Raw genomic sequence first — 16,974 nt, forward strand, 5'->3', positions numbered from 1 at the left:
TTTATATGTAGGGCTTATTAAAATCAACTGATTGCTTCTCTTCAAACATTTGACTGATTCCCCCTACGAAAATTATGAAGTATTACAGTTCATTTTTCTCGTACTCTCGCTATCTGTTATGCTATTTTACAGATTGCTCTTATCCGATCATAACACAAAGCAACTAAGTCCTATTAGACAAAAATTTAAAATTTTAAGAAAAGTTTACCACAAATCTGTCAAATTTATTAATTTTTTTTTTGAAAATTTTGCAAAATTTTATTTCTATAGACATTTTTTCAAAAGTTTATTTCTACAGAAAATTTATTCAAAATTTTATTTTTATAGAAAATTTTGTCAAAATTTTATTTTTATAAAAAATTTTTGTCAAAATTTTATTTTTATAACAATTTTTTGTCAAAATTTTATTTCTTTAAAACTTTTATCGGAAATTTTTGTCATAATTTTATTTCGGTAGAAAATTTTGTCAAAATTTTATTTCTACAAAAAATTTTATCAGAAAATTTTGCCAAAATTTTTCTTCTGTAGAATTTTTTTGTCAACATTTTATTTTTATAGAAAATTTTGTCAACATTTTATTTCTACAGAAAACTTTGCCAAAATTTTATTTCTATAGAAAATTTGGGCAAATTTTTTTTAAATTGTATTTCTATAGAAAAATTTTCAAAAGTTTAGTTTTACACAAAATTTATTCAAAATTTTATTTCTATGGAAAATTTTGTCAACATTTTATTTCTAGAGCAAATTTTGTCAAAATTTTACTTTCATAAAAAAATTGTTGTCAAATTTTTTTTTTATAAAAATGTTTGTCAAAATTTTATTTCCATAAAAGGTTTTGTCAAATTTTATTTCTACAGAAAACTTTGTCAAAATTTTATTTCTATAGAAAAATTTGTCAAAATTTTATTTCTTTAAAATTTTTATCGGAAAATTTTGTCATAATTTTATTTCTGTAGAAAATTTTGTCAAAACTATATTTCTATTGAAAATTTTGTCAAAATATTTCTAAAGAAAATTTTGTCAAAAGTTTATTTCTATAAAAAATTTTATCAGAAAATTTTGTAAAAATTTTGTTTCTATAGAAAATTTTGCTAAAATTGTTCTTCTGTATAATTTTTTTGTCAACATTGTATTTATATAGAGAATTTTATCAAAATTTTATTTCTATAGAAAATTTTGTCAAAATTTTATTTCTATAGAAAATTTTGTCAACATTTTATTGCTACAGAAATCTTTGTCAAAATTTTATATATATAAAAAATTTGCACAATTTTTTTTTTTTAATTTTATTTCTATAGAACATTTTTCAAAAGTTTATTTCTACAGAAAATTTATTCAAAAGTTTATTTCTATTGAACATTTTGTCAAAGTTTTATTTCTAGAGCAAATTTTGTCAAAATTTTATTTCTTTAAAATTTTTATCGGAAAATTTTGTCATAATTTTGTTTCTGTAGAAAATTTTGTCAAAATTATATTTCTATTGAAAATTTGGTCAAAAAATTTCTAAAGAAAATGTTGTCAAAAGTTTATTTTTATAAAAAATTTTATCAGAAAATTTTGTAAAAGTTTTGTTTCTATAGAAAATTTTGCCAAAACTTTTCTTCTGTAGAATTTTTTTTGTCAACATTGTATTTATATAGAAAATTTTATCAAAAATTTATTTCTATAGAAAATTTTGTCACAATTTTATTTCTATAGAAAATTTTTCAAAAGTTTAGTTCTACAGAAAATTTATTCAAAAGTTTATTTCTATAGAAAATTTTGTCAAAGTTTTATTTTTAGAGCAAATTTTGTCAAAATTTTATTTTTAAAAAATTTTTTGTCGAAATTTTATTTCCATAAAAAGTTTTGTCAAATTTTATTTTTATAGAAAATTTTGTCAAAATTTTATTTCTATAGACAATTTTGTCAACATTTTTTTCTATAGAAAATTTTGTCAAAATTTTACCTTTATAAATAATTTTGTCAAAATATTATTTCTATAGAAAAATTTGTCAAAATTGTATATCTTTAAAAATTTCATGGGAAAATTTGTCATAATTTTACTTCTGTAAAAAATTTTGTCAACATTTTATTTTATTGAAAATTTTGTCAATTTTTTTCTATAAAAAACTTTTCTTCTGTAGAAATTTTTTTGTCCGTATTTTATTTCTATATCTACTCAATGGATTAAGTCACTTTTGCCTGTAATTCAAATTTCACATTCATTGTTTACAGCCAAATGCGTTTACATTTACCGGTTTCTTTTACTCACACACTCTGTTATTCATAAACAGCTGTAATTCAGTGTAAAGCGATCGCTTCCTTTCTCCTTCAACTCATTGAGTATAGAGAATAAGATTGTTCGATTGCATGACAAAACATTGGCTGCTTTAACAAAGAACAACAGCCCCCACTCTACATTGTCTTCTATAGCCAGATAGTAGTTTGGAGAACATTGAAGGTGCTGAACGTTCGTGTAGAGTATTTTTGCAACAGCGGAAAGTTTGCAAATATCTCGTTTTTATCATGCGTAGTGGACAACTATTGAGGCTATTTATAGCCCTTGTAAGCATTGTGCATTCCATAGAGGGCTACAAGTTTTTGGTTGTTTTACATTTTAGTTCGAAATCACATTTTATAGTGGGTTCTGCCCTAATCAAGGGCTTAATTGATAAAGGTCATGAAGTGACAGTGATAAGTCCGTTTCCCTTGAAAAAGCCTATGGAAAATTGGCAAGATGTACCGGTGCCGTCAGTTTTGAAATTAATGAAGAGTAAGTGAGAGGGGAAAATTTTGCTTTAATTGGAATTTTATATTGATATTATTTGCGTTTTTCTATTTACAGAGGAAACTGAGAACATTTTAGATACCACAGGTCGTAGCTTGTTGGAAAATCTAGTGTCTTTCCATAAGACTGGTGTTGAAGTTACAAAATTGGTTTTAAATGAACCTGCCGTGCAAAAACTTATGGCTTCAAATCAGACTTTCGATGCAGTGATCAATGAAGTGTTCCTTTCCGAAGCTCTATATGGTTTGAGTGAACATTTTAAGGCTCCTCTAATAGGATTGGGGACTTTTGGGGCCATAGCTTGGAATACAGATATGGTAGGAATTTTGTGTTTTTAACAACCAAAATTTTTGGCCATAATTATTTTATTTTTCATTTTTACTTTGCAGGTAGGCTCACCTTCACCTCCCTCCTATGTGGCTAGTACTTTTTTACCCTTTACGGATCACATGACTTTCAGACAACGGATAATCAATTTGGCTTTGCTGACCTTTGAGCGTTTATTTTTGGATTTCTACTATTTACCCATGCAAGAGGAAGTATTTCGTCAATATTTTCCTGAATCGAAAAAATCTATGTATGAAATTCGTAAAGATACAGCTTTAGTTCTTCTCAATTCCCATGTCTCTCTAAGCTTTCCTCGGCCCTATGTGCCCAATCAAATTGAGGTGGGTGGAATGCATATCAATCGTCAGCGTAAACCTTTGCCCGAGGCAATAGAGCGTTTCATAAATGAGGCGCAATATGGTGTTGTATACTTTTCCATGGGATCCAATATTAAATCGAAAAATATTCCTTTGGAAAAACGACAAGAGCTTTTGAAAGCTTTGGGTTCATTGAAACAAAGAGTTCTATGGAAATTTGAGGACACCCAAATGGAAGGTAAACCGGATAATGTCCTCATAAGTGATTGGTTCCCCCAGGATGATATTTTGGCCCATGACAATGTCAAGCTATTCATAACCCATGGTGGTTTGTTGAGTACCACCGAAAGTGTCTACCATGGCAAACCTTTCATTGGTATACCCATATTTGGTGATCAATTTTTAAATATGGCCAAAGCCGAGGCAAATGGTTATGGTATTATGTTGGACTATAAAAATCTTACTGCCGATGCTATACTTCAAGCTGTGAATAAAATGCTAAGTGATCCTTTATACACTAAGCTCGTTAGGGCTATGTCTCAACGTTATAGAGATCAACCTATGGATCCTTTGGATAAAGCTGTCTATTGGGTGGAACATGTGGCCCGCCACAAGGGAGCCAAATATTTACATTGTGCTGGTTTAGATTTAAATTTTATTCAATATCATAGTATTGATACTATAATCACTTTATATGGTGGTCTATTGTTTGTTGTGTTGTCTTTGTTATGGCTTCTAAAAGCTATACTGGGTTGTATATTTCGAAGCATGTGTAATAGCAGTAGGAGTAAAAGCAAAAATGATTAAACCACCAAGTAGGATTTTTTAGTATCACTAGTAAATCGTTTTATAATTATGGTTATATGCGTAGCTGCAAATAATTTGTAAATACACAAAAAAAAAATTTAACGAAAAATACGCATTAACCCTTTAATGCCCAATCCCGCCTTTAGGCAGGCTTCATTTAATAAGGAAGCTTTTAGTAAAACACACCTTAAGATAACAAATATGGGTAAAATAAAAAGAAAACTTAGTTGAAATTGTTCAAAAGGCTTTACAGCATATACTGAATTTTGCCGTATAAATTTTTCTGGTTTAGTTTTCTTGCTTTTGTGTCGTTAACATTAAAAATTTAATCAGCTGACAAAAAAATTGGGGCATTAGAGGGTTAAAGTCTTAATTGAGTTTAAAAAATATTCAATAAAAACTTTAATTGATTCAACAAATTTTTTAAGTGTAACAAGAATCACAAAAATTAATATTAACAATTAATTTTTAATATTATCATTTCTGTGATTGAAGACATTTCAATCAAAAAAATTAATTGGATCGATTAATTTAGTGATTGAATCAGAAAAAAATTGTGTATATGTCAATTATCGATGGAAAAGCTTCCACTAGAATTAGAAATTTTTATAATAAATAAGAAAATATATATTGTCTAGAATGAGAATCTTTTTTTAAATTGAATTGTTATGCATCGTGAGTACAAATTGAGCAAGGCCTAAAGAACAGAAGTTCATTGTAAAATTAAGTTGTTATTTGGATTTTTGTATTGATTGAGGATTTTTGTATTGATTGTGAGTCAAAGGTCATTTTTTAGGCACCTTTGTAGCTTTAAATCTACACTAAAAGAGTTTTCTCCTCTGAGGAACGAAATTTAAGACAAACAAAATTTTCTTTTGATGAATAGGTTAGGTTAGGTGGCAGCCCGATGTATCAGGCTCACTTAGACTATTCAGTCCATTGTGATACCACATTGGTGAACTTCTCTCTTATCACTGAGTGCTGCCCGATTCCATGTTAAGCTCAATGACAAGGGACCTCCTTTTTATAGCCGAGTCCGAACGGCGTTCCACATTGCAGTGAAACCACTTAGAGAAGCTTTGAAACCCTCAGAAATGTCACCAGCATTACCGAGGTGGGATAATCCACCGCTGAAAAACTTTTTGATGTTCGGTCGAAGCAGGAATCGAACCCACGACCTTGTGTATGCAAGTCGGGCATGCTAATCATTGCACCACGGTGGCTCCCAACTTTTGATGAATAACGAATTTTTAAAGAGAATTTGGTGAATATCGAATTTTTATGGAAAATATGAAGAAAATCGAAAATTTGATGAATGTCGACTTTTTATAGAAAGTTTGTCGATTATCAAATTTTTATAGAAAAACTTGATGAACATTGAATTATTATGGATAATTTGGTGAATAACCGAATTTTTATAGAAATTTGGTAAATATCAAGTTTTTATAGAAAATTTGAAGAAAATCAAATTTTTATAAAAAAGCAAATCAAAATATAATAGACAATTTTGTGAATATCAAATTTTTATAGAAAATTTGATGACTCTCAAATTAAAAAAAAAAATTAGAAGAATAACGAATTTTTATAGAAAATGTGAAGAATAACGAATTTTTTTTTAGTGTTTTATGAAAATCAAAATTTAATAGAACCTTCTCTAAATATCGAATTTTTATGGGAAAAATTGCTGAATATCGATTTCTTTGTGGAAAACTTGGTGAATATGAAGTTTTAAAGAGAATTTGGTAAATATAGAATTTTTATAGAAAATATGAAGAAAATCGAATTTTTATAGAAAATTTGTTGAATATCGAATTTTTGTTGAAAATTTTATGAATATCGACTTTTTATAGAAAATTTGATGAATACCGACTTTTTATAGAAATTTTGATTAATATCGGATTTTTAGGGGAAAAACTTATGAACATGGAATTTCTATAGAAGATTTGATGAATATCAAATTTTTATAGAAAATTTGGTGAACGAATAACGAATTTTTATAGAAAATTTTAAGAAAATCTAAATTTAATAGAAAATTTTCTGAATATCGAATTTTTATGGGAAAATTGCTGAATATCGATTTCTTTGTGGAAAACTTGGTGAATATGAAGTCTTAAAGAGAATTTGGTAAATATAGAATTTTTATAAAAAATATGAAGAAAATCGAATTTTTATAGAAAATTTGTTGAATATCGAATTTTTGTTGAAAATTTTATGAATATCGACTTTTTATAGAAAATTTGATGAATACCGACTTTTTATAGAAATTTTGATTAATATCGGATTTTTAGGGGAAAAACTTATGAACATGGAATTTTTATAGAAGATTTGATGAATATCAAATTTTTATAGAAAATTTGGTGAACGAATAACGAATTTCTATAGAAAATTTTAAGAAAATCAAAATTTAATAGAAAATTTTCTGAATATCGAATTTGTATGGGAAAATTGCTGAATATCGATTTCTTTGTGGAAAACTTGGTGAATATGAAGTTTTAAAGAGAATTTGGTAAATATAGAATTTTTATAGAAAATATGAAGAAAATCGAATTTTTATAGAAAATTTGTTGAATATCGAATTTTGTGTCGAAAATTTTATGAATATCGACTTTTTATAGAAAATTTGATGAATACCGACTTTTTATAGAAATTTTGATTAATATCGCATTTTTAGGGGAAAAACTTATGAACATGGAATTTTTATAGAAGATTTGATGAATAACGAATTTTTATAGAAAATTTTAAGAAAATCAAAATTTAATAGAAAATTTTCTGAATATCGAATTTGTATGGGAAAATTGCTGAATATCGATTTCTTTGTGGAAAACTTGGTGAATATGAAGTTTTAAAGAGAATTTGGTAAATATAGAATTTTTATAGAAAATATGAAGAAAATCGAATTTTTATAGAAGATTTGATGAATATCGAATTTTTGTCGAATATTTTATGAATATCGACTTTTTATAAAAAAAAAATTTGATGAATACCGACTTTTTATATAAATTTTGATTAATATCGGCTTTTTAGGGGAACAAACTTATGAACATGGAATTTTTATAGAAGATTTGATGAATATCAAATTTTTATAGAAAATTTGGTGAACGAATAACGAATTTTTATAGAAAATTTTAAGAAAATCAAAATTTAATAGAAAATTTTCTGAATATCGAATTTGTATGGGAAAATTGCTGAATATCGATTTCTTTGTGGAAAACTTGGTGAATATGAAGTTTTAAAGAGAATTTGGTAAATATAGAATTTTTATAGAAAATATGAAGAAAATCGAATTTTTATAGAAGATTTGATGAATATCGAATTTTTGTCGAATATTTTATGAATATCGACTTTTTATAAAAAAAAAATTTGATGAATACCGACTTTTTATATAAATTTTGATTAATATCGGCTTTTTAGGGGAACAAACTTATGAACATGGAATTTTTATAGAAGATTTGATGAATATCAAATTTTTATAGAAAATTTGGTGAACGAATAACGAATTTTTATAGAAAATTTTAAGAAAATCAAAATTTAATAGAAAATTTTCTGAATATCGAATTTGTATGGGAAAATTGCTGAATATCGATTTCTTTGTGGAAAACTTGGTGAATATGAAGTTTTAAAGAGAATTTGGTAAATATAGAATTTTTATAGAAAATATGAAGAAAATCGAATTTTTATAGAAGATTTGATGAATATCGAATTTTTGTCGAATATTTTATGAATATCGACTTTTTATAAAAAAAAAAATTTGATGAATACCGACTTTTTATATAAATTTTGATTAATATCGGCTTTTTAGGGGAACAAACTTATGAACATGGAATTTTTATAGAAGATTTGATGAATATCAAATTTTTATAGGAAATTTGGTGAACGAATAACGAATTTTTATAGAAAATTTTAAGCAAATCAAAATTTAATAGAAAATTTTCTGAATATCGAATTTGTATGGGAAAATTGCTGAATATCGATTTCTTTGTGGAAAACTTGGTGAATATGAAGTTTTAAAGAGAATTAGGTAAACATAGAATTTTTATAGAAAATATGAAGAAAATCGAATTTTTATAGAAAATTTGTTGAATATCGAATTTTTGTCGAAAATTTTATGAATATCGACTTTTTATAGAAAATTTGATGAATACCGACTTTTTATAGAAATTTTGATTAATATCGGATTTTTAGGGGAAAAACTTATGAACATGGAATTTTTATAGAAGATTTGATGAATATCAAATTTTTATAGAAAATTTGGTGAACATCGAATTTGACCTTCCCTTAAGGATTTTGGTAGTGATAGCGAGTCAAAGATACGATTTCTTTAAAGTAAGGGCATTTGTTAGGTACACTGAAAAAATATTGACCTAATATGGGAGAGTATGCAACTTAAATTTTAGGACTCAAAATTTACGCAATGCTAAGTACAAAATTCTTTAAAAAAATGACATTTCAATTAAAAGAAAGTTTATAATCCTAGCTTCAAATTTTTTTTCATTAAATTTAGGACACAAATCCTAAAATTTTGCGTCCCTCTGTTGAAGTTGTAGATCTTTGAAGTAAGGCAAATGTTCCTTAAAATAAAGAAAAACATTTTAATTTAAAGAAATCGTTTTTAACTCAACTGAAGTATTGAATTTAAGATAAAAATGCTTCAAATATAGGCTAAGAGTTATTTTAAGGATTTTCATCTTTGGTTTAACGTTTTTTAGCATTACGAAAATAGTTTTTACTTTGAAGTACTTGGTATAATTTGGATTTTGAAACTGGAATTTGTTTGTACATTAATACTTTAATTAATATATCGCAAACAGAGAATAAAAATTCGATGAATGAGATCTGTATCCAATTTTAATTTTATCGATCCTAGATTAAAAGCCAGGGAGGTCCGTAAAAAATGTCTTTATTTTAAAGAATCCGCATCTTTGGCTCGGAATCAATACCAAAATCCTTAAAGGAAGGTCAAAATCTTTGGATCCAAGTAAACTTTTTTTTTGAGTGTACCTTTGTAGCTTTAAATTTACACTGAAAGAGTTTTCTCTTCTGAGGAACGAAATTTTAGACAAAAAAATTCTTTTGACTGTAAATAAACAGATTTTTTAAATGCAAATAATATTATACATAATCATTACAAAGATTCATATTAATTCTGGTTTATTTGAACTCAACGAAAAAAAAAACAAATAAAAGGGGAATTTTGTTTGTTTTAATTTTCGTCCCGCAGGAAAGAATTTTTTCTTTGAGTTTAGGATCAATAAAAATAAAATTAGGATACAGATCTCATTTATGGAATTTTCTTTCTCTTTTTACGATATATTAATAAAACAATTCACATGGAAACAAATGACAGTTTAAAAATCCAAACTATTTCAAGCAAACAATGTTATAAAAAATCCTCAAAATAAGTCTTAGCTTTGAGGCGTTTTTATCTTAAATCTAAAGATTCAATATTTCAGTTAATTTATGGACGATTTCTTTAACTTAAAAATATTTTTCTTTACTTTAAAGAAAATATGCACTAGTTAAAAGACATGCGACTTTAACGAAGGGATGCAAATTTACAAAATTTGAGTCCTAAATTTAACAATTTTTTTTTGAAGCAAAGACTAAAAACTTATTAAATTAAAATTTCATTATTTTAAAGAAATTAGTGCCTAATATTGTATAAATTTCCGATAATCGCCCAATTTCAAAAAATAGGGTAACGTTGCGCTGTTTGCAGTGAACAAGCGACATTATGCTCTTGAAACTGGTTTGGAGTGATCATATTCCTTGTCTGCATGTACTGGGCGTAATAAATCTCGCATCGCAAATATAATTTAAGCATTTCTGGTATGCCAAACATAAAGTAATGGAATGTATCTAAATTAGGGCGCGCACATACTTTTTAATTCGTATAAAACTGCCCAACTAAAGGTGATTATCAAAAATTATATAAAATCGCAATCACAATTTTCTGTCTAACATCAGTATTGGCTAATGTGAACATTTAGTGATGAAATTCTGTAGACATTAATATCTGCGTGAATACTTTGATAACAACTATCTTAAAACGATCAGTAAAATAAACCACGTGTCTTGCTATCTTAGGAATTACTTTGTGTTTTCCGTTTTACGTCTAAACAGTAGTGAATACAGTAGTCAATACCTATAATCACCATCAAACAGATTCTAACATTTATCTTGAGTGTAAACAAAATGAGAGAGAGAGAAAGAAACTGAGAGTGTTTACTTTACATTAATATTAAAAGAGTTTCATCATAACAATAATGACTTGCTATAAATGTTATCAACATTTCCAATCAATGTTGTTCGGCCAAACCAAATGTACGATAGTTGGTTAGTATCGTCTTCAGTCATTGTTAACATTCCACTGGTTAAGGACTGCTCAAAATCGAAGAGATGCATTCTAAAGCATTTACAATCTCTTCTTTTGTATTACTCTCAATACTTGCAATCTCTACGCTAAATGTTGTAGCCGGTTACAAATATCTGGCTGTTCTTCATACACCCAGTAAATCTCATTTCATTGTGGGATCATCTTTAATGAGAGCATTGGCTGAAAAGGGTCATGAGGTTTATGTTATATCGCCATTCCCACAAAAGCAACCAATTAAAAATTATCATGATATACCAATACCCTCAATGTTGAATGCATTTTCAGGTAAGTAAATCAAATACCAATTTCGATTATAATTAAAAATCTTCTGGTAATTAATAGGTATCTAATAAAGGCACGAATATTACAAAGGGAAATGGGAATTTATATGATTTTTGAAATAGTATGGGAATTGGTTTAAGATTCTGATAAAAATGTAGAACATGATCAACCAGTTTCTTTTAGCACGAAATTTTGGGAGATACACTAGAGGTCATAATTGGCAAAACAAAAATACAAAAATTAATAAATATCGAAGTTTATAAAAAAAAGTGAAGGAAAATTTTGATGAATAGCGAGATTTTATAGAAAATTCGAGGATCTTTGAATTTGTATAAACAATATGAAGAATATCGAATTTTTATAAAATATTTGATGACTAACGAATTTTTATAGAAAATTTGATCAAAATCGTTTTTTTTTGTTTTAGAAAATTTGGTGAATATCGAATTTTTAAAGAAAATGTTTGAATTTTTATAGAAAATTTTATGAATAACGAATTTGTAAAGAAAATTTGGTGAATAGTGAATTTTTATAGAAAGTTTCATGTATATCGACTTGCTATCGAAAATTTGGTGAATATTGAATTTTTATAGAAAATTTTGTGAATACCGAATTTTCATAGAAAATTTAGTGAATATCGAATTTTTATAGAAAATTTCATGAATATCGACTTTTTATAGAAAATTTGGTGAATATCGAAATTTTATGGGAAATTTAGTGAATACCGAATTTTCATAGAAAATATAGTGAATATCGAGTTTTTATAGAAAATTTGGTGAATATCGAATTTTTATGGGAAAAATTGATGAATATCGATTTTTTTTGGGAAAAATTGATGATATAAACTTTGCTGACTATCTTATTTTTTATAGAAAATTTGGTGAATATCGAAATTTTATAGAAAATTTGGTTTATATCCAATTTTTACAGACAATTTGGATTTTTTATAGAAAAATTTATGATTATCGACTTTCTATCGAAAATTTGGTGAATATTGAATTTTTATAGAAAATTTAGTGAATACCGAATTTTCATAGCAAATTTAGTGAATATCGAGTTTTTATAGAAAATTTCATGAATATGGACTTTTTACAGAAAATTTGGTGAATATCGAATTTTTATGGGAAAAATTGATGAATATCGATTTTTTATAAAAGTTTTATGACTATCGATTTTTTATATAAACTTTGCTGACTATCCATTTTTTATAGAAAATTTGGTGAATATCGAATTTTTATAGAAAATTTGGTGAATATTGAATTTCAATTCAATATCTTTTTTTTAGAACATTTGGTGAATATCGAATTTTTACAGAAAATGTTGGAATTTTTATAGAAAATTTTATAAATAACGAATTTTTAAAGAAAATTTGGTGAATGTAGAATTTTTATAGAAAGTTTCATGGATATCGACTTTCTATCGAAAATTTAGTGAATATTGAATTTTTATAGAAAATTTAGTGAATACCGAATTTTCATAGAAAATTTAGTGAATATAGAGTTTTTATAGAAAATTTAATGAATATCGACTTTTTATAGAAAATTTGGTGATTATCGAATTTTTATGGGAAAATTGATGAATATCGATTTTTTATAAAGATTTAATGACTATCGATTTTTTATATAAACTTTGCTGACCATCCATTATTTATAGAAAATTTGGTGAATATCGAATTTTTATAGAAAATTTGGTGAACATCAAATTTTTGTCGAAGATTTGATGAATATCGACTTTTTATAGAAAATTTGGTGAACATCGAATTTTTATGGGAAAAATTGATGAATATCGATTTTTTATAAAAAATTGATGACTATCGATTTTTTATATAAACTTTGCTGACTATCCAATTTTTTATAGAAAATTTGGTGAATATCGAATTTTTATAGAAAATTTGGTTAATATCCAATTTTTACAGACAATTTGGAGTTTTTATAGAAAAATTTATGAATAACGAATTTTTGTAGAAAATTTTATGAATATCGAATTTTTATAGAAAATTAGTGAATATCGACTTTTTATAGACATTTTGAAGAAAATCAAAATTTAATAGAAAATTTTCCGAATATAGAATTTTTTTTTTTAGAAAATTTGATGATTATCGAATTTTTATGGGATGACTAATGCATATGGAATTTTTATAGACTTATTATGGAAAATTTAGTGAATATCTAATTTTTATAGAAAATTTGGTGGAAATCGAATTTTTATAGACAATTTGATGAACATCGAATTTTTATAGAAAATTTGATTAATTTCGAATTTTTATACAAAATTTGATGACTCTCGATTTTTTGGTGAATATCGGATATTTATGGGAAAAACTTATGGACGTGGAATTTTTATAGAAGATTTCGTGAACATTGAATTTTTTTAGAAAATTTGGTGAACATCAAATTTTTGTCGAAAATTTGATGAATATCGACTTTACATAAAAAATTCGATGACTATCGATATTTATAATAAAATTTGGTAAAAATCGAATTTTTTGTAGAAAATTTGGTGAACATCGAATTTTCATAAAAATTTGAAGAACATAAAAATTTTATAGAAAATTTGAAGAACATCAACATTTTTATAGGAAATTTGGTGAAGATTGATTTTTTTTGTAGAAAATTTGGTGAACATCAAATTTTTGTCGAAAATTTGATGAATATCGACTTATAAAAAATTTGATGACTATCGATTTTTATAGAAAATTTCATGTATATCGAATTTTTGTAGAAAATTTGGTGAATATCTAATTTTCATTAAAAAGTGGATGAACATCGGATTTTTATAGAAAATTTGTCGAATGTCGAATTTTCATTAAAAATTTTATGAACATCAAAATTTTATAAAAAATTTTATGCACGTCGAATTTTTATGGACAAATTGGTGAACATGGGACTTTTAAAGAAAATTTGTAAAAATCTTATTTTTGTAGAAAATTTGGAAAATATCGATTGTTTGTTAAGTATTATTTATTGAATCATCGATATTTTATAAAAAAATTGATTAAACTCGAATTTGCGTAGGAAATTTTATGAATATCGATTTGTGCAAAAATTTTAATAAATGACGAATTTTCATCATAGTTGGTGAACATAGATTGTTTTGTAAAAAAATGCTATGAATATGAATTTTATAGATTGGTTGATTTGGTACCGATTATGATGGTTGCCCTAATCGGAATTTAATCTTTCCTTAGTGATTATTTATTCAATCCACTGCCTTATCTAATTTTGAATTTTGGTTCTTCACTTTTGCAGAGAAAGTTAAAAACTTCTTCGATATCAGTGACCGTAGTCTGATAAGTAGTATCTTTAGTCGTTATGACTTGGGTATCTATATATCTGAGGTGACCCTGACAGATCCCAATGTTCAAAATTTAATGACCAGCAATCATACATTTGATGCAGTGATATGTGAAGTTTTCTTCGCAGAATTACTAGTCGGTTTAAGCGAGCATTTCAATGCTCCTCTAATAGGTTTGAGTACCTTTGGGGCAGTGTCCTCGAATACGGATATGGTAAGCTTGACAATCTGGATGTGGTCCATCTATAAATTCAAACACAATTCTCTCTGTTTCTTTAGGTTGGATCCCCTTCACCGCCATCATATGTCCCACATTTTGTGTTACCCTTCAGTGATCGCATGACTCTAATGGAACGAGTAAAAAATCTCGCTTTTGTATCATTGGAAAGAATTTTAATGGAGTTTTATTACCTGCCACGTCAAGCTGCTTTATATAGGAAATATTTTCCTCACTTGAAGAGGGATATGTATGAGGTGCGAAAAAATGCTGCTGTGGTCTTGCTAAATACCCATGTCTCATTAGCCTTTCCCAGACCCTATGTACCCAATCAGATAGAGGTGGGAGGCATACATATCAATCGCAAGAGGAAACCTTTACCAGAGGATATACGCAAATTCATAGATGAAGCCAAACATGGTGTTATCTACTTCTCTATGGGTTCCAATCTCAAGGGTAAAGATATGCCCGACGAGAAGAAAAACGAGATAATGAAAGCCTTTAAGGGTCTCAAACAGAGAATTCTATGGAAATTCGAAGAGAAAGAGATGCAGGGAAAACCAGATAATGTCATGATAAGTGATTGGTTTCCTCAGGATGATATATTGGCTCATGACAATGTTAAGCTCTTCATAACCCATGGTGGTCTTCTAAGTACCACAGAAAGTATTTTCCATGCTAAGCCCTTCATAGGTATACCGATATTTGGTGATCAATTCCTTAACATGGCCAATGCGGAAAAGAATGGCTGTGGCTTAACCCTCGACTATAAAACTCTTAATGCTGAGAGTTTGCGAAAGGCTTTGGATCGAATTTTGCACGAGGGTAGCTTCAAGGAGCGTGTGGTGGAAATTTCCAATCGCTTTAAAGATCAGGATATGTTACCCATGGATAAAGCCATCTATTGGGTGGAGCATGTTGTCCGCCAGAAAGGAGCCTCATATTTACATTGTGCTGGTTTGGATTTGAATTTTATCCAGTACCACAATATAGAAGCCATATTGATTTTGTATGGGGGCTTTGCATTGATCCTAGTTGTCGTCATTTGTGTGATAATGCTGTTGGGTAAAAGTCTCTGGAAGCTGATTAAACCCAAACAGAAAAAGCGTAAACAAAAGAAAAATTGATTTTAATTTGACTAATAGATGGTACAATATATAAAAATAATAAAAATGATAATATATAAAAATAATAAAAAAAAATAAAATTAATTTTAATTAGATGAACAGGTGGTACAATAAAAAATAATAAAAAAATAAAATTAATTATTCTTTAAAATAATTTAACAAAAATACTATAACGTTAGGGTTCCCCTCGAAAAAATGCAATATACCCGAAGGGGTAGAGAAGATAGAAATTTTATTTATTTCTATAGAAAATGTTGTCAAAATTTTACTTCCTTAGAAAATGTTTTCAACATTTTATTTCTATAGAAAATTCTGTCAAAATTTTATTTCTATGGAAAATTTTATTTCTATAGAAAATTTTGTCAAACTTTTATCTCTATATAACATTTTGTCAAAATTTTTTTTCTATAGACAATTTTGTCAAAATTTTATTTCTATAGAAAAATTTGTCAAAATTTTATTTCTATAGAAAATTTTTTCAAAATTTTATTTCTATAGAAAATTTTGTTAAAATTTTATTTCTTTATAGGAAATTTTGTCAAAAAATTTATTTCTATAGAAAATTTTGTCAAAATTTAATTTCTGTAGAAAGTTTTGTCAATATTTTATTTCTATAGAAAATTTTGTCAAACTTTTACTTCTATAGAAAATTTTATAAAAATAAAAAAAATCTTGCTAAAATTTTATTTCTTTAGAAAAATTTATCAAAATTATATTTCTATAGAATATCTTGTTAAAATTGTTGTCCAAATTTTATTTTTATGGAAAATGTTATAAAAAATGTTATTTCTATAGAACATTTTGTCAAAATTTTATTTTTATATAAAATTTTGTCAAAATTTTATTTCTATAGAAAATTTTGTCAAAATTTTATTTCTATAGAAAATTTTGTCAAAATTTTATTTCTATAGAACATTTTGTCAAAATTTTATTTCTATAGAAAATTTTGTCAAAATTTTATTTCTATAGAAAATTTTGTCAAAATTTTATTTCTATAGAACATTTTGTTAAAAAATGTGTTTCTATAGAAAATTTTGTCAAAATTTTATTTCTACAGAAAGTTTTGTCAAAATTTTATTTCCATAGAAAATTTTGTCAACATTTTATTTCTATAGAAAATTTTGTCAAAATTTTATTTCTAAAAAAAATGTTGTGAAAATTTTATAGAAAATATTATTTCTATAGAACATTTTGTCAAAATTTTATTTCTATAGAAAATTTTGTCAAAATTTTATTTCTATAGAAAAATTTGTTAAAATTTTATTTCTATGGAAAATTTTGTCAAAATGTTATTTCTATAGAAAATTTTTTCAAAATTTTATTTCTATAGAAAATTTTGTTAAAATTTTTGTCCAAATTTTATTTTTATGGAACATTTTATAAAAAATGTTATTTCTATATAAAATTTTGTCAAAATGTTATTTCTATAGAAAATTTTGTGTAAATTTTATTTCTATAGA

At 26.0% G+C, this 16,974-nt stretch overlaps 1 protein-coding gene across 1 annotated transcript; it reads left to right on the plus strand.

Moving 5' to 3' along the window:
• Window positions 1-2,356: 2,356 nt before the first annotated feature.
• On the plus strand, window positions 2,357-15,648 carry LOC142221536 (uncharacterized). The gene is made up of 7 exons (XM_075291293.1): window positions 2,357-2,755; window positions 2,828-3,087; window positions 3,160-4,218; window positions 9,916-9,967; window positions 10,598-10,879; window positions 14,125-14,384; window positions 14,450-15,648. The coding sequence occupies exons 1-7, from the start codon at window positions 2,509-2,511 to the stop codon at window positions 15,512-15,514; spliced, it is 3,225 nt and encodes a 1,074-aa protein (XP_075147408.1). The 5' UTR covers window positions 2,357-2,508; the 3' UTR covers window positions 15,515-15,648.
• Window positions 15,649-16,974: the final 1,326 nt, after the last annotated feature.

Source organism: Haematobia irritans, chromosome 1 (genome assembly GCF_050003625.1).
Source record: "Haematobia irritans isolate KBUSLIRL chromosome 1, ASM5000362v1, whole genome shotgun sequence".
In the NCBI taxonomy this organism is placed as follows: Eukaryota; Metazoa; Arthropoda; class Insecta; order Diptera; family Muscidae; genus Haematobia; species Haematobia irritans.

What these genes read in the sequence shown, in the direction of transcription:
- LOC142221536 (XM_075291293.1), top strand. Translation starts at nt 2,509, where the DNA reads ATGCGTAGTGGACAACTATTGAGGCTATTTATAGCCCTTGTAAGCATT. An exon ending in AATGTTGAATGCATTTTCAG is followed by an intron (nt 10,880 to 14,124) that starts GTAAGTAAATCA and finishes TCACTTTTGCAG; the next exon opens with AGAAAGTTAAAAACTTCTTC. An exon ending in TGTCCTCGAATACGGATATG is followed by an intron (nt 14,385 to 14,449) that starts GTAAGCTTGACA and finishes CTGTTTCTTTAG; the next exon opens with GTTGGATCCCCTTCACCGCC.